The following is an 18,005-nucleotide window of genomic DNA, read 5'->3' as shown; positions in this document are numbered from 1 at the left end:
TAAACTGCACTGTCACTAGGGAGCTCCTTCTAGGACTGCTGCATAGATAAGCACTCGGATTAAACACAACGTGCAATAAAACTGAAGAAAACAATTTCGAAGAGAGAGAAAAGGACAGAAATAAGACCATGTCTATACCTCAAAGTGTGTTTTTTTTTTTAGGGGGGAGTGGAGGTTTGGTTTATTTGTTTGTTTTTTATTTATTTAAATATTATTATTTATTTTTATTTTTTTAATGGCGGTACTGGGGACTGAACCCAGGACCTAAGCATGTACTCTACCACTGACCTATATCCTCCTCTCTCCTCAAAGTTTTTGAAGAAAATCTTTGAGATGCTACATACTTGAAAATTGACTTTCCACAACCCAATAAACCACCTGATAAATAATGCCAGATAAAGCAAATCAAGTATTAACAGAGCAAATGAGCAGTCTCACCATAAATCACTTCTTGCCGTTTGACCACGTCTTTCTTTTGCTGTTTCAGAAACTTGCTGTCCACTATTTGACTCCAGGACTCTGCCTCCAGCTGTTTGGACTCAATCTCCAAGTCTCCCATTAGCTGTCCTTCATTCATGTCTGTACCTACTCCTCAAAATACCAAAAAATCAGTATCAGAATCTTGCACCTGTGATCTCTAAAACACCTACACTGGACGTTCCTCAGGGTGTAGTTTCACGAGAGCACTCATATGGGGGATGTTCACAGAATGCGTATTTCACTAGAGAAGATAATGTTCTGTTCAGGAGTGACATACTCTATCTTCAAGACTTTGGTTAAGGATGATAAATGTCACATAAATAAAACGTGGTTAAGACATGATTCCTATGTGAAGCAGTAAGAGTCCTGGTGACTCTATCTGTTTAAGAGAATAGGCTTACAACTGCGCCAAAGAGCTGGGAACTGAATGTTCATAGAAGGCTAGGGGAAGAAAGAGCCTTTGTACTGGAGTGTGACCACATTAAAATCAACGGCATCCTTCAGTGGACAACTATCTAACAACTGGGCAAGTGTGATCACCAGCTCATTATAAAGCATTTGAAGCTTTACAGACAGTTTAGAGAATCTTCACACGGGTAAGGAAGAGGCAAAAACCACTATGCCGTCAGCACATGCATTCTGGGCAATGGCACGGGCACAGAGTCTGTACAGGTGCGTGCAATACAGGCCGTAACTTCCTCTTACCTTCATCAGTGAGGGACTCTGTTGACTCATTGACCTTGCTGATTTTATTTAGTGAGTCCGTTGAATGAGACAGGAATTTCCAGGTGTTTGATATGTTCTCATCATTGCCAACTCTGGGGACCAAAAGAAACACACAGGCAAACGCATTCTGATAAGCCATGGTTTGCGGACTTAAGTGAGGATCTGAAAAACTATGCTGTGACAGCAGGCTGTAAGCGCTACAATGACTGAAGACAAATTCCTCACGTCAGGAACCCAGTAACGTGCAACACGAACCATTAAGGAGGCCTGGAGGCATTTAGCATCATTGCAAATGTGAACTTTCTGGGCCTTGGGCTTTGTTTTGTTTTTTAATGATAGGCAGCAAGGAGAAAGCTCTTCCTTCAGACCTCGGACGAATTATATAAGAGATTTCTCTGTTTGAAATTCATGTCTAACCACCACACTTTCCCCCCATGTTGCCTACATAACTATAAACCAAGCACTTATATTAAACTGTCTTCTTTGGACTTTCTCAACCCCAACTCACCAACTAGCACAGTGGGCACCAGTAACTATTCGTGGTACAACACAGTGAGTGAGCCAGAGTCATCTGAAACTAAATTTTATTTAAAGGCCAACTTTCAAAGGCATAATACTAAAAGATTTTATTAACAACTCTGAAAAGAAGGCCTTTGGGTAATTACAATACAAAGACAAAAGAATATAAAAATACCTGAAAAAAAATTTTTTTTTAAAGGGGGAGGAAACATTAGCCAGCACAGAAGTTAGTAAATACGGACAAAAGGAGATCTGCATCCTTCAGTTGGGAATTTTCCTCCAGGCTAGGTTAAGAGAGCTGCAAGAGATGTTTTGAGTCCTACATTTGAGATGACTTCTTTACTTGATGGGAAAGCAAGCATCTTACTCAAAACAGCCAGCAACATCATAATCACCCCTGTGCTCACCGCAGACAGCCGAGGCCTGAACAGTCAGGGGCCACAGCAACTTTCTGTAGGGGCCGCAAAAGGAACTCAGTGCAGATGAGTGACCGGGAGCCCACTGTAATAACTGACTCGTTACTCACTCCCGTGACTTAAGAGTCAAGAGGCAAGAATGGAAAAGAGTGGGGTGGGGAGGGGAACCAAAACCAAAAAAACCCCCAAAAAACCTCCCACCCTCCAGGTTCCTCTGACCAGCAGTGAAGTGTGACATCTGAAAACATGAGTGGCTGGCTGCAATCCAAAATTCAGAATTAAATCATCTTTTTTTTTTTCCTATTTCTACTTCTTATCTGGATCTAAAAATACTCCTCTTAGGATGCAGGTTCTTTACAAGCAGGGCTGATCATGTACAGAAGCGGAGAAGAACCGGCCTGAGAATGGGGTTTGGGAGGGATCCTGTTACAGGGGGCGATCCCGAGGCTGCAGGAGAACATGGTCCTCGTCCGGCTCCCCGCGCGCAGATCACCCGGCTGTGCGCCAGTCCGTCAGGTTATACGCTTTTCCTCCAAGAACCTTTTTGTTAAATTATTATGCTTCTGTCACCTGGGCGATTTTTATGTCCCCACTTACCCAGCAATGTTCTGTATGGAGACGCTTTTGGAGAGCGAGACACTCTGCTGGGACCGTCGATTAGCAAACATGGGGGCGGCAGAGGTCTCATCAGCCAGGAGGACTGCAGACCGAGGACGCTCCTTGGGCTGGGAGGCTGCAAGGTAGAGAGGATGCCAACTGATGTGTCACCTGTCTACACCCAATGGCCCTGATTCACCTGACAGCCGCCAAACGGAAGCTAACTGCTTTCAAAGAGATTTACCCTGGCTGCATAAGTGGGTACCAAGACTCCCAGGGGGCAGTCTGGCAACAGCTATTGAGACTGTAAATGCCTGTACCTTTTGATCCAGCAATCCCATTGTAGGATGTTTATTCTACAAGACACACTTGTTTGTTTGAAATGACATAAGTCCAAACTTATTCAGTGCTAAGTCTGGTAAAAGCAGAAGACTGAAAATGACACAAACTGAGTATCAAAAGAAGATCAATTACTAAATCATGGTACACCCTATACTTGGGCACTACGAAGCTTTGAAGAAAAATGAGGACACTCTCCCTGAACTGACACAGATCTGCAGGATAATATATTTGGGGGGGGGGGCCGAATTAAGGTGCAGAACAAAGTGAACATCAGACTATTTTCCATATTTAAAACAAATAAATAATTCAAATTAATATTTGTTTTATTAAAGAAAGTTGAAGAAGATAAATACAAAACTAAGAAAAGTGGTCACCTGTGGGGTGTCATGGAAATCAGGCAATGAGAAAGCACCACAGATTTAAAAATGTAAACTAATTCAAAATAAGAGAAAATAAAGTTGAAAGAATTTTAAGGACAAAAGGAGCCTCAGAAATCACTGCAGCCAGTGCTCTTTGGGAGAACCTACCAAGGTCATCTGCAGGGCTTGTTGGATGTGCCAGTCCCCAGCCCTCCCTGTCCTCTGGGGGTGGGACCTGGGAGTCCACACTGATTTTACCAGCTCCCCAAGTGATCCTTCTGCACAGTGTCTGAGAGCACAGATTTTGGCTAACTCCTTTAATTTACAGATGAGGAAAATGCAACACCTGTTTAACATCACATAGCTAACTTGTCCTCAGACTGTGTATCTCTCTTGAATGTGACCAAAGAGGGAACTGGAGCTCTACTTTTATGCTAAAGTAGTCACACTGGCAAGTGCGTAGCAAATTATTCTTCCTTGGGAACTGAGCTCATGTCCCAGACACGAGCTGCATTATCTGCTCATCCTCAGGCACATCAGGAGCTGAAGGAAACACAACTGGGGCGGCTGTTATGACTGCACAGTATTTCAGGATGCTTCTGACTTGATAAAATTCATGAAACCAATAATTTCCAATTTAAATTCTATTTAGAAGATGTTGATATAATAAGCACCAGAAACATGCCATAGCGCGACATGACCAGACCCTTCCTGCAGGAAGCACGAGACACGGGCCCTGCCCCACAACAGAGAAGAAGGGCAACTGGTACGAAAGAGAAGATGCGTAAACATTCGAGAGCCTGGAGCACACCCTCAGTGTGTCAGAAGGGAGGTCAATGAGCAGAGAAAATCTGGTGGAGGAAAAAACTCTGGTTCTTGAAGAACAAGAAGGCAGTGGGTAGGTCATAAGGAAAAGAGCAGGAGTGTAGGAAGGAAGGCAGAAATACTCGCAGTGCTCGTATGGAAGGGAGGCAACAAGAGGAGGAAGCAGGGGAGATACATATAAGGGATCAGTGAAACGGCTGGAGAAGCAGAACAGAATGATGCAATGCAGAGCCCTGGAAATTATAAAGAACAACTTGTGTCTAAAAAGCAGCACACGGTGGTGGGGGGTGAAAATAATAGGTTTCCCTTGTTTGAAACCAATCCACTCCACTCAGGTAAGCTGCTTAGTATCTCTGGGCCTCAGCATCCTTATTTGTGATGGAAGGGCTGGCGGATGTAAGAGGCCTACTCCTACATACTTCCTAGGTAGCATCTCATTTAAACCTAGTACCACCTGCTGATATATATTATCATCCTTTCAGAGAGGAGGGAGACGAGGCACAGGGCGATTTAGGACATGTCCAGGGATACCCAGCTGTTAAGTGGGGGGCTGGGACTCAAACCCGTAACTTGAATCCACAACCTGTGCTCTTCCCACTGTGCTGGCTCAGTGGGGTGAAATAAGAATAAGAAAACACATGGGGGTCAGAGGTAATGCAACAGTATTTTTTTTGGAAGGATGTTATTTTATCTGATTTGAAAGGAAACAGGTTTCTGAAACAAGGAGTAATGTCACAGACAAAACATTTTACGGAAGACTGCACTTGTAAAAGGTGTTAAAATGGGCTTCAAGCAGGTGACAGTCTGGTAAAACTTTTCTTCCAGTCTCTATGCAAGGACTGGTGATAGGTGGACTTCTGTTTAAAGGGACCACACACCCTCCGGGGAAGTGCGGACTGCATGGCCGCTCCTGATGGAGCCGCTGGGAGGCACGCAGGACCAACAGGCAGGGAGGAGTGGTGCTCACGCTGGAGTGTGGGCCGCACCATCCCCTGGAGGGTCTATTAAAACAGATCCTTGGGCTCCACCTCTGGAATTTCTGATGGAGCAGGTCTGGGTAGGGCCCAGGAATTTGCACTTCTAACTGATCCAGGAACTACACTTTGAAAAACACTGCCTATGGGTAAGTCTCACACAGGTTCCCGAAGAGTTAATTAAGGTGATGTTCATTACTGCATTATTTATGGCAGTAGCTGGAAACAACTCAAATACCTGTCTTTGGGGGAACTGATAATTAAAATGTGGTCTATGTTTATGAAAGAATACCACGCAGCAATATGAAATAATAGCTTACATACAATAACGTGCAGATCTCAAAATGATGTTGAGTGAAAAAGCAGCAGCAGAATGGATAAGCTAAAGTCATATCATCTAATTTAAATTCAACACACAAAACAGTAAGAGATATTTCAGAGGTATACTATGTCTAAAGACATGGCAGATTAGAAAAAAATTTACACTGAATATACTACAGTGGGTGCTAAGGAGGGGAAAAGAGTGAGATAGGGAATGGAGAATTGTTTTACTTAATATTTTCCCCTTTTCAAAGTGGAGCCTTGCACAGACTGGTAAAGCAGTTTGATGTGAATGAGAGAGTGTGATTTACTTAGTTCTGTGTACCACTTGAAGCCCTTGGGGGTAAAAAAAAAAAAGAACTATTTATATAACAGTTTATCACGAAGTTTAATAAGCAATGTCTTATTTGACGCAACTCTGAAGGCACTAAAAAGCAGGTTTAATTGTCAACTGATGGAAAAGGAATTTCGAAATGCACAGGGGTCACTCGCTTAAACACACAGGGCTGTGGCACCGCCTTTTAAGCTAACACACACACTATTCTAGAACCTTCTAAGAGAGTTTGATGGTCAAGCTTCTGGTCAATGAATCCGCAACCTTCTCTAACTTGTCACAACATAGGTATTCAAATCTTAACAAATGAATATCACAAAAGTGTGTTTCAGTCCTGAACCAGAGTCAAAAAGGAGTTATGAGAGGTGGGCTGAGCTACTTACACTTGTTTCTCATAATGACCGTGGGAAGTGATGAAGTGTCATGTGCCTGAAGGCTCCCTTTGGGCTGCTGAAAGTAAAAGAAAATAAATACATGAAGACTGCATTTACAAGTTATCTTCCGTCAACTTTCTCGAGGCTGAGAGTAGGAAAAAACCAGCTGCTCCTACCCCCCTGCTGTTCTTTGCCGGTGGTCCTCGGCATCCTCATCCCAGCCATGGCAGGGGACCACCAGCTCTCCTCTGAGCCTGCCAAGCACTCTGATTCTGCAAACGCTATTTCTTCTGTTCTGCCTGGAATGCTCTCCTCACCCTCACAGGCATGGCATCCTTCTATTTCAAGATCACTTGAGTGTTACCCTCCTTGGTAAAGCCATCCATTAGCATCTTTCTTCTCCTCACCCAAGGCAGTGACTGGCACCCCCTCCCCCAAATCCTGCACAGACCCCCCACCTAGTTTTTTCCCCACTTATGGTCACCGTCTACTCATCCATCTTCCCCACCAGAACACTGGTTCCTTAAGAGCCCTTTTCATTTCTATTTCTCCAGTGAGTAGTGTTTATAAGGCGTTAAATAAATCTTAGGTAGAGTGCTCACTGCAAGACTTCTGTTGTAGAATGGAACAGAAACACTCCTGTGAGAAATTACAGACTGAAGCAATGAGTCCTAGGGGAAACAGAGTAATTTAAAATGGAGCTCCTCCTTTTCCGTTACAGCCTCTGACGTGGGATACGCTACATTCCTGTCATCTCCATCCTCTCTAGCACATTCACAGTAATATCACCTTATCAGAGATCACCGACTCAGATGCCTACAGGGCCAGGCAGGTAACGCATGGCAGTGATGGGAAGTGGCAACCCTCTCGTTTGAGGAGGCAGCTGCTGACTATCACTTGCCATCCATCTCTCAACAGTTAAGGAAGGACCTACGAGCCAGACACCGTTCTATGTGCTCAGGGTCCACCAATGGGTCACATGCTCCTGACTTCAGACTGCCTGGAAAGTTTGGTGCTTATATTCTAGCGGTGGGGGGACGAGAGGTGAAGATCATAAAAATTAAATGCAATAAACAAACACAGACTGTTAAACAGATCCTGAGAAGGTGATAAGTACTACGGAAAAAAAAAAAAAAAAAGAGCAAGGTGGGGAGTGGGTCTGCTGGGTAAGAGGAAATAGCAGGGCTGTCAGAGACTCCATTTTTTTCAGGACACATCAGAAGTCCAAATTGATATGAAAAATAAATTGATTTATTTTTCAATAAATATATTAACCCCCTCCCCCCCAAAACTCCATGAGCCAAACAAAATTTACGTCCATGGGCTGAATATGACCCAGGCGAGGTGCAGAAGTCGGCGGTCTTTACACTAGGCTCAGGGCTTCTCAAAGGATGGCCCTGGGACCAGCAGCATCAGCATCACCTGAGAGCTTCCTAGACAGGCAAATCCCTGGGCCTTACCCCACCCAGAATCTGCTAGATAGATGTGTCTGGTTATTACCACCCAGCATCCGTTCCCAGAGCCCACTAACTTCCTACTCTTGTCACGTGATCAGAGTCACCCAGACGAACCTGCTGAGAAAAGTTCTGCCAGACAGGCTGCGTTTGACCCTGACATTCCCCAGCCCCTGGGCACGTCAGAGCCCTGACGCCCACCCGTTGTCCCCACGGTCCCGAAGGAGGAAGCTGGGTGTGTGCAGAGCACAGTAGGTCTGTGGACACAGTTAAGAGGAAAACCACTTTAACAGGGACACAGAGGGATTAGAATCACAGAGAAATGTGTATCTAACATGGAGAAGTTCTGAGAGCATTTTATCTTCCCAAAGCCACAAACCCCTCGTGTGTTAATTAAGAAGAGAACTCATCACTTAAGAGAAAATCATTTCTTTGGGAGTTCAAGATTTGCAGATACTAATTACTATATACCAAATAGATAAACAACAAGTTTCTATTGTATAGCACAGGGAACTATATTCAATATCTTGTAGTAACCTACAATGAAAAAGAATATGAAAAGGAATGTATGTTTGTACATGCATGACTGAAACATTATGCTGTACACCAGAAATCGACACAATACTGTAAACTGACTATACTTCAATTTTTAAAAAAGCCATTCAAAAAAAAGAAACTTAAAAAAAAAAAAAAGTGAAATAAGAACCTTTTCTTTCCTCCAAAAAAGAGAGAATCATTTTTGGTTATTTTGGTCTCAAAGTTGGTACCAAATGATTTAAACAAACAAACAAACCCCTTCAACCATAAGTCTCCCAAATCTGTGGATTTTATTGGTTTAGCCAGAAATGTCTTACCTTCATTTTGACCTTTGCACAGGAGGCCAGACTTTCTCTACAGCCTTTGTGGACCAGAGCACTGCAATCTAAAAAAAATGCAAAACCCAAGGTGACATTAATACAGCAAATAGACCCTCGAGATTCTCCGCTGTCATAGCGACCTACGGATTTCCAGGTGAAGTCACACACACATCAGAATGTGCCTCTAGCTGAAATTACAAGTCGCAGCCCTCTTCTAGGAAGCAAGCACTTGGTGTCATTGGGAGGAGGAGGGAGAACAGCAGATGTGATTTCTGACCAGCAAAAACTAGAAACTTGGAACTTCTTGGGCAGGAAGCTGCGAGGCTACTAAAAATAAAAGTAAAAGTAAGAGAGGCTATGAAAACTAAAAAGTACATATTGACCGCAGTCAGTATGTAAGTCTAAGCCACAAATAGTATGTATGTATATAACGTATGTAGACATTTACATATACATAGAGCAGTAACACTCACAAGTAACATACATGCAGCCCCTTAACAAGGGCTGTGAAATTTGCATGACTGTCAAAGGTGGAGTGTGAGTCTGAAAACTTGCTTTATGTCCTTCCACTTGGGATCCTAGCTGCCCTGAGCTTTCTGCAACCCGCCCTGAGTCAAGACTGCAGAAGAAAGGTCATGAGAACTACCCCAAAGCACCTCCAGGAGCCCTGACTCAAGAGAAAGTGGGAGGCTTCCCGAAAGATGAAGCAGAGACCACAGTCTGCCAAGGACACGGTTTTATCCCAACTCTCATTTCTCACTCCTTGGCCTACAGGGGCCACTGATGTAGCAACCCAGCCCCTAGGCCTCAGAAGGGTCACCATCAGCTTGTACTGCTGCTATGAAGTCATAAAACAGAACTGTGCCAGGAGGCCAGAGGTGAAGCAGAGACAAACAAAGGATCTGTCTGTGGGGACGCCCAATGACGAGAGCCTCCCCAGGGAAAGGCTTCCTGAGAAAATCAGCCAGATACCATCCACGAGGCAGTGTTTCACACACTGATTCAGGAAGTCTCACAGGTCCTGCCCGTGGGAACCCACTCATCACGGGCTCGTACGTATGGGCTCTGAGGGGAGGGGGTGGGAGGGATACCAGTATGGAGACGGCCAGAATCCCAGGCCCCAAAGACTTTCCCCCATTCCTTCCTCACTGCCTACTTGGGTCACAGGTCTCTTACCTAATGCCACCAATCGCAACGTGCTGTGATAATCTGATGGTTTTCTCCTCCACCTCCTTCATCTACTGCTGAACCTTCAGTTACGTCTCTCGAGTGCAGTGCCTGGCTCATGCCACCTATTCAGATGTCTGTTTTAGACCTTATGTCTGTCTCGTCCAAAAGCCAAGTGCCCTGACATCACCTTGATTACAGTCAAATATCAACTGACCAACACGACAAGGAGTACAGAGGAACAGCTCCCACGCTCAAGGTGATCTGGGTCCTGGCTCTACCACTCAGTTCATGTGACCCTAGTGCAAGGCCCTTCTCTGCAGGCTGAAGTTTTCTCATCTATAAAAGGAAGGAAGGACCACACTTTCCCCCACGTTCCTCTTCTCTGTGATTCTGTAAGACTCCTTATGCTACATCTGTTAAAGAGAGTAAATCCACTGGATTCTTCTATAAGGTTTCTGCTGCAAGAGCCTTCAATGCCTTAGCCATCTGAATTATCACTAGGGCAGACCCATCCTTCCAGGCCCGGTCAGGGAAGGGCTCAGTAACCAACAGCTCCAACTGGAGGAATCCTGGCTGAAGCTACCACCATCAAACAGGTAATCAGGAGCAACCCTACTTCTGCCACAGGGATGGCCCAGAGCGGGAACCAGTCTGGAACAGGCTGGGGTGAAGCTTCACTCTGGGCCCTTTATTCCTGGGCGTATTAAGCTTCCTGTCTCGCTAACCTCGTGAAGCTCCACCCCATGTGAAATTCACTGTCTGGCCATTTTTCTGATGTTAATAAACCAGAAGAGACATCCAAATTCATTTACCAATGGCAGCAGGAGGAGAGATTGTCCTGGGAAAGGCTAACTCAGAGAATCGACAAGAGGGGAAAACCTGGGAGGTTCTATCCCAGTGACAGCTCTATTCCAGCTTCCACTGTTTTCTTCTCCAGGAGGAGGCTGCAAGGGAGCCGTCTGGGTGCTGTGCAACTTGTACCTTCTACTGTGTGTGATCTTTGCATGTAAGTCGCGAAGCTGCTCTAGGAGTCAGCAGCTACTAAGCAGGTACGTATCAGTGAATGTTAATGCCAGAGCTTCTCAGCAACGTCCCTTTCTGGGCACAAGGAGGCCTCTGAAGAAAACGACCCCTGAGAACTGACTCATTCCAATCAACAAAAGGAAACATTTTGAGGATATTTTTCTTAAGAACCGGAAACCACTAGCCCTCATTCATTTCTCTAGTTCTCTGCTACTTGAAAATAAGGATAAATTTTGATGAAGAAATCATCTTACTACTCAGAAACAAGTAGAATCGCAAAAAGAAATCCACGTAAGTCCTGAGATGTCAATGCTGTTCTGTCCTTCTCCACATGAGGCAATGCAGCTCATATTCCAGGACCTAGACTCTGGTGAACGCTGGCTGAAGACTTTAAACCCCACTAGCCAATGGTCTTCCTGAAAGGGTCAGAGGCTAGATCATTTGTCTTTAATGACTGTATTCAAAAACTTTTTGCCTCCAGCTCCCCATCACCTTCAGGATAAAGCCCAAATGTCTTACTTAGCGTGACGTAGCGCATCACGTGTTGTGTACATTTCTAGCCCCTTGCCGTATTCAGTCTCATCTGAGCTCTGAACAAACTGTTTTCTGCACTTGTGCCCCTTTCTCCATTTTCCTTCCCTGACTAGGCTGGCAGGACTCCACTCTGTGAGGTCTTCCCTGACTCTCCCGGGGAAGACCAGACTCGCCACCTCTGCGCTCCTGGTGTTCCATGGTATACCACACCTGCATCATGGCTGTACTGTAAAGGCCACACTCCTCCCCTGGACAGAAAACTCCTGGAGGGAGTCCAACTTTGCCTTTTTAAGTTTTATATCCCTACTCCCAGCCTCCAGCCCATAGTAAGCACTAAATGTCTGAAGTGGGGGTGGGGGGGCAGGTGAGCTCCAAACTGCTGGACCCACAGTAACAAGCATAACAAAGTAGTTGAGGCAAATGTCTATAGTCGTTTTCTAGCAAGACAGAATGTGTTCCCCCACTGGCACCTCCGTCCTTACTCAGGGTACAAGTCTCCCTTCCCCTGCTACATAGATGCCCCGGACTGCGAAGCTGTCTTGCTCCGGGGCCTAGGCGATCCGTTATCTCTTATGCACAGGCTTCTCAGCTCCCCTCCCCACCTTTTTCCTCCTTGTCTTTCACACACACCTTCTTTAATCCTACTCCTCCTTACCCTCTCTGAGTCTTGCCTAGTTACCTTTAGGAGAACCTTCCGTTCACTCCACTTTACTTAAACAAATATACTTTAAAACATGGGTGATAAGCATATGAAGAAAACCAATGGATTCATATCACGGACAAAGAAAACCACACATTTCAAAGTGGTAGTAAATGTAGTGCCACACCCAATAACACTATCTTAAAACTGTTTAGACATCTCATAAATCAGTAAGAAAAAGATAAAGAACTCAACAGAAAAAAAAACGGTAAAAGATTACAAACAGGCAATTCACAAAAAAACAAAATGGTGCTCAACCTCTCTAGAAATTAGAGAAATGCAAACTAAAACAATAAAGAAACATCATTTCATATCCAACCAGATTGGCCAAAATAAGAGTCTGCCAGTTCTAGGTATTGGTGAGGATATGGTGATGTAGGAACTTTCATCACCTGATGATGGATCTAGAAATTGATACATCCACTTTGGAGAGTAATTTGGCAACATCTAGTAAAGTTGCAAGTGTGCTCACTTTATGAATATACAGCTTGGTAACATACACAAGTTCATAAAGATGTTCTCTGGAGCACTTTTTACAGAAAGAAACTGGAAATAACCCAAATTATTTAGCAGAGGTACAGATTTGATGTATTCATAAAATGAAATACCATTAAGAGTTAGAAGTCTGTAATCTAGATCCATCTTCAATATCCTGCCTTGATTCCCCAAATATGATGTTGAGGAGAATATAGCAAATTACAGAATGAGATACACTGTATGGTACCACTTACGAAAACTAAAAACAACAAAAAAAGTTTTTGCTATTGTTTGTGTATGAGATAGTTATAAAACACAGGCTACGTATACACTGAATTCATAATAGTGGTAGTCCTTGGGGAGGAAGGAAAAGAAATGGGATTAGGCAGGGAAACAGGAATTCAGCCTTAGTTGTCATGGTTTACTTCTTCGAAACTAAATAATAATCTAAAGCAGTCTGACAATATGTCACCTTTTTTTTTTTTTTTTGACTAATGGGTACCGAGGTGTTGGCAATGTTATCCATGTACTACTCTGTATTAGTATGCTCTTTTTTTAAACCCAAATTCTAATTCCTTCGAAGTTCCTTGAATTTCCTTATTCTTTTTTTAAAAAAAGATTTAATCACATTTGTGATCAATTTAAAACACTTTTCAGTTAGATTTTATTGTCTTTCAGTTACAAAAGAGCGTTTTCTCTTTCATTGCGATGAAAATTGTTGTTTTTGGCATCAATTAGCAACCCAGGAGGCGGAGGAGTTGCTGGAGAACTTGCCACTGATCCTGATCTATAGACGTGACCATCCAGCATACTGTGGACAGAGCTTATTTCAAAGTTGCAGTCTTCCCGTTCCTTTCCTCCCCACCAGTTCCATCACCATACACAGAATTAAGTAATAGCAATTTCAAAATTTTTATTATTTTTGTTTTTGGGGGGTTTGTTTTGGGAGGGGGTTGTTTGTTTATTTACGTACTATTATTTTTTAAATGGAGGTACTGGGGATTGAACCCTGGACCTCGTGCATGCTAAGCATGTGCTCTACCACTGAAATATATTCTCCCTGCAAGTGATGTCAATTTTTGAGGGAGTGGTGCCACCTCTTTTAAACAGGCTTAGTTCTCAAGTCAGTGAGATTTAAAAGGCAACTCCAACTGATGAATCACAAAGGCAGAAATACTTAAATGTACTTCTAGCCAACAACTTCCTACACAAATAACACTTTTTAAATTAACTGAGACAAGTCCCCAGATCCACAACCCAGCTGAAATTTTAATGTACTCTATAATATGGGCACAAATCTTAAGAGATAAAATAGTTTACATGGACATCTGCTTAACACACTTAAGCACCTACTTGAAAAACACTCAACTTGTTACCAAGTTGTCCTGGACTCAGTTCACAAGGATGGTTTTAGTGGTGTCCGTGGGTGATTTAGAAACTTCGGCCCCACTGACATCAGCTGAAGTCATGAGGTTAAAACGTCTGTTTCGGAAAACAGACAATTCTCAAGAACACAAGAATCAGAGACAAATCGAATACATTTTCAAATTCTCTGCCACAAACCATACCATGCTGTTAGGGAGATCAAAGAATTATTTGGCCTTTTATTTACTGATTTTTCAAAAAGACTTCTTAATAGCAGTAAGCAACATGCTTTCATTTTTCAAAGTTCTTCAGAAAGGTCTTGGCACCGTGGTTTATGGGAACAGAGCCGACCCTAATCAGACTCCTCTGAACTTAAAAGCAAACAGCCCAGCCCTTCAACTTCTTTTCTTGCTATAAGGAGGCATCAAACAGAAGAACATGAAGGAAAACCCACAGGACTGGGAACTATCGTCTACCTGTTGCTGCATTTTGTTTTTAAACCTCTACTACCACCCCACCAGAGATCTTTGGTGAACTGAGTGTATAGTTACTATACACTCTTCTCCTTTAGTAGAAAAATGAAACCACCCATTAGAGAGACCAGCTTAAGAAAATCAGCTTTAAAGAAGGATAGGAGGAGCGGCTGGCCAAAATGAAACGAAATTACACAACGGCATGAACGCCCAAGGACTGCCGGCTGAAGCGGAGATTCTCTGGTCCTTCTTAAGGATACACGTTGGAAAGCTCCCTTTAAGGATAGAAAGGTGCAACTTCCTCCCAGCGTGTCAATCCTCACCAAGAAAACTCAAACAAAACAAACAACAACCAACCAGAAACATTTAAACACCAACGATTTAGAAGTACGTGCTCCCAAGTTGTTTCCGTAACTTCTCTGGGGAGTGTGAGATACACAAGGCACGTAGGACGTTCTTTGGTGGCTGGTGTAATAACCACAGTGCTGATGTACAGAACAAGAGGAAAGCCACAAAAAAGAGCCAAATCATCTTAGCTGAAGTGCTCACTGAACAGCAGTTTTCATAGGAACATTGGTAAACAAACAAATAAAAACCCAAATGAAAGTGCTCTGTTTGATTAAGAATTGATTTTATTGCTCAGGCTCTTCTTTTACCTTCCTTTTCCCTAAACAAACTTCTTTTCTTTCAGCAGTTGTATGTATTTTACTATTTCATATAAGCAATGAACTCTAAATGCAAGAAAACTGTCTAGAGAGCTGTCTTTCCGGATAAAATCTAAAAGCAAACTCCAAGCATCACACACATTCTAAACTCTTATGTTTCCTACTTTGATTGCAGCCGGTCTACTTGTTTATTTTTTTAACCAAGAGAAGCAACCTACCACAAAAGTACTCAGAAGCTGCTAACACAACAGAAAATAAATCAACAATAATCTCAATATCATTTTACATCTGTTTAAAGCAAACAAAACAGAACCACTGGCAAGAGTCAAAACCCCAAACATAAACAGATTCCTTACTCTGAAGGACTCCACCAAGCATTCGCAAGACCAAGTTATTTGCGGCAGCTGGAAAGAACAGCTGATTATCCAAAGGAAGCTTTACATAACTGCATGAAGAACTGGAAAGATGCACTTCTCCTTTCTCCATTAAAATCAAAGAAATCCTAAAGCAAGAGTAGAATTTTGGCTGGGGAGGGGGAGAGGGACCTGCCAGGTTTCTCCTAAATTAAATAACTTTGAAGCAGTCCTGACAAGGGCTTCAGTTCTTGCTCTCTCCGTTTGTCTGTCTTCCAGGAGGAGACTGCAAAGGGACTCCAGGGAGGCTCTGTTCCTTGGTATTTCTAGTGTCTGTCATCTTGACCATGTCTACTTAAGTCCACATAACTGACTCAGCTTTCACCACCACTATGACGTCAGGCTAGCCCAAATGTATTCCACTGGAGTCAAGAGATGTTGACTTATTTTAAAAGTTCTATCCTGCTGAATCTCTCAATATTTGCATGCAGAAGGACATATTAAAGTGACAAGAGAGATGTGAAAGATAGGTGGAAATCAACACCAGCCACCATAACACACATCCTGATGAACCACGTGGCTGATTTTTCTAAACCACGAGTCAAAACTGAGCAGCCACTTGGGGTCTGAGGCTCCAGGGTCAGCAAATGAGGTTATGTTAAACCAAAAAAGGGAAGAAGCTCAGAGCATGAGGGTTTCCTGGGAGGTAAAGGAGGTGGACGGATGCTGCATTTCCTGAGACTCCTGGGAAGATCCTGAGCACGAGAGGAGATGGAGGGAGGAGAAAAAAGATTCTGAGTCCCCAAATTACTCATATTTTCCACTTCCTGCCAAGATGACAGATGGGGCTTCATACACACACACGTTCACTGCAAGCGCTGGAAGCTGGAGAAGAGCAGCCCGTTACTTCGGTTCCTCTGGGAAGATGACTACACGCTGCTCCTTTGCTCTCAAGCCTTGATTATTTTCCTCCTCTTTTTACAAGCGCACACTGTCACACACAATCCTTAACGGCACTGCTAAATGTCGAGCTGTTCCAGCACTACCTCTGGAACTGACTGTACAGCTACAGTCGGGACAGGGCGCCCCTAGGTTTCTGAGGTGGGGTGGTACGCAAATTAAAAATATATTTTTGAACCTTAGGTGCCGCACTAGGGTAACAACAAGGAGGCCCTACCACACAGTTCCTTTTTGCTGCCTGATGCTTTCAGTTTAAACTTCAAAAAACACTAACTCTACTTTGTTTTGCCGAACAGGCAGAACTAAGATAACCTGGGACATTTTAGTTAGATCAAGTGATTTCCATAAATCAAAGAACTGCTGGCAGAGGACATGACGGTACTTCCTCCCCAGACTCACTCTCCAAACAGAAAAGACTCTTGTGATGACACACTGGACTCCACGAAATAATCTGCTTCCAGAAGAAATAGACTTCTTGGGTGACTTAATATTAAAAATTACCAAATAAACCAAAAAACCGCTAGCCTAACTTATTACAAACATTGTTAGCATGGAACTAGTAACCAACTTGCTATTTTTACTGGTTTTCTATCTTTAGAAAGCCTTAAATAAAATACTGTCATATTGTGTGCTATCAGATATGTAAAGTATTTAGTATAGATTCTTGAGTTATAATTTTAACATTTACTCGTAAAGTCAACAAAAAACAATGATGCTGTTTTGATGAATCAAAAAAATGAGAAATCAGGTGCACAGTATACTTGCAATTCATATACCTACCTCAGTATCTAACTTATGTCTGTATTTAATTTTATGTACATAATATAGAGAACATCTTCAATTACATAGGTAAGTAGGAACAAAAAAATTTAAAAAAATGACTTGTTTGGCTCACAGCGAAAGAGAATGTGACAATGAATGTATGTATGTTCATGTATAACTGAAAAATTGTGCTCTACACTGGAATTTGACACAACATTGTAAAATGACTATAACTCAATTTTAAAAATGTTAAAAAAAAATGACTTGTCTTGCAATGTTTCATTCTTCAGTTAACTAGAGATGCAAGGAAAAATCCAAACAAGTAGGTAGGTTGACAGCTAGTTAATATGTTGATGTTAAAATGTGGTTATACTTTTGAGCATATGTATTTTTAATGCAAATTTTAAATTAGTTTAAAATATACATAAATTCAAAAATCCAAGGAACTTCCAAAACACCAGTTACACAAAATTTATTCTGAAGACCACTGTCCTATTTATTAAACTATTCAGTTACTACACGGAGGTGTGGTTGAGAACTTAAAGTCTACAAGTCTCAAGCCTCTTACGCTTAGCTTTTCCTCATCAGTACCAGGCCCCACACAAGTGATTCTCCATGGGTTGCTATGGTATCCTTGGGCCATAGAGGTTTCCACGAGGTACCCAGATCATCTCCAGGGGGAATTCTAGCGCACACTGTACTGACAGCATCAACAGTTCAACAGTCTGAGGTGCCCACGCTGTATTTCATCGTGGAGGGAGTCCAGTAAAAGAGAACTTCTACGTATGTTTAATGGGATGAAAAAACCAAAAATGGGTTTAGGATGCCTGGTTAAAAGAGGTGTGTTCTACATTATAGTGGATACTTTTGCTGTCTGACTAATCAGTCATATACCAGTTGCAGGTTTAATTCTGAGTCACTGTAGTCTAACGGAGACTAAGAGTT

At 42.8% G+C, this 18,005-nt stretch overlaps 1 protein-coding gene across 16 annotated transcripts in view; it reads right to left on the bottom strand.

Moving 5' to 3' along the window:
• AKAP13 (A-kinase anchoring protein 13) overlaps window positions 1-18,005 on the bottom strand; it is a 293,291-nt gene that overhangs the window by 25,830 nt on the left and 249,456 nt on the right. For 12 of the 16 annotated variants that reach the window (XM_074354303.1, XM_074354305.1, XM_074354308.1 and 9 more), the window contains 5 exons: window positions 8,576-8,643; window positions 6,277-6,343; window positions 2,739-2,874; window positions 1,186-1,298; window positions 439-591 (listed from right to left, as the gene is read on the bottom strand). In XM_074354303.1, the coding sequence (XP_074210404.1) occupies window positions 439-591; window positions 1,186-1,298; window positions 2,739-2,874; window positions 6,277-6,343; window positions 8,576-8,643 (537 nt within the window). The remainder of the gene's footprint in view (window positions 1-438; window positions 592-1,185; window positions 1,299-2,738; window positions 2,875-6,276; window positions 6,344-8,575; window positions 8,644-18,005) is intronic. The other 4 variants (XM_074354306.1, XM_074354309.1, XM_074354316.1 and 1 more) reach the window with 2 other exon arrangements.

The sequence above is a fragment of the Camelus bactrianus genome, chromosome 27 (assembly GCF_048773025.1).
Source record: "Camelus bactrianus isolate YW-2024 breed Bactrian camel chromosome 27, ASM4877302v1, whole genome shotgun sequence".
NCBI classification, from domain to species: Eukaryota; Metazoa; Chordata; class Mammalia; order Artiodactyla; family Camelidae; genus Camelus; species Camelus bactrianus.
The sequence above is the reverse complement of the archived record's forward strand: the minus strand, read 5'-3'. Positions and strand labels throughout refer to the sequence as shown.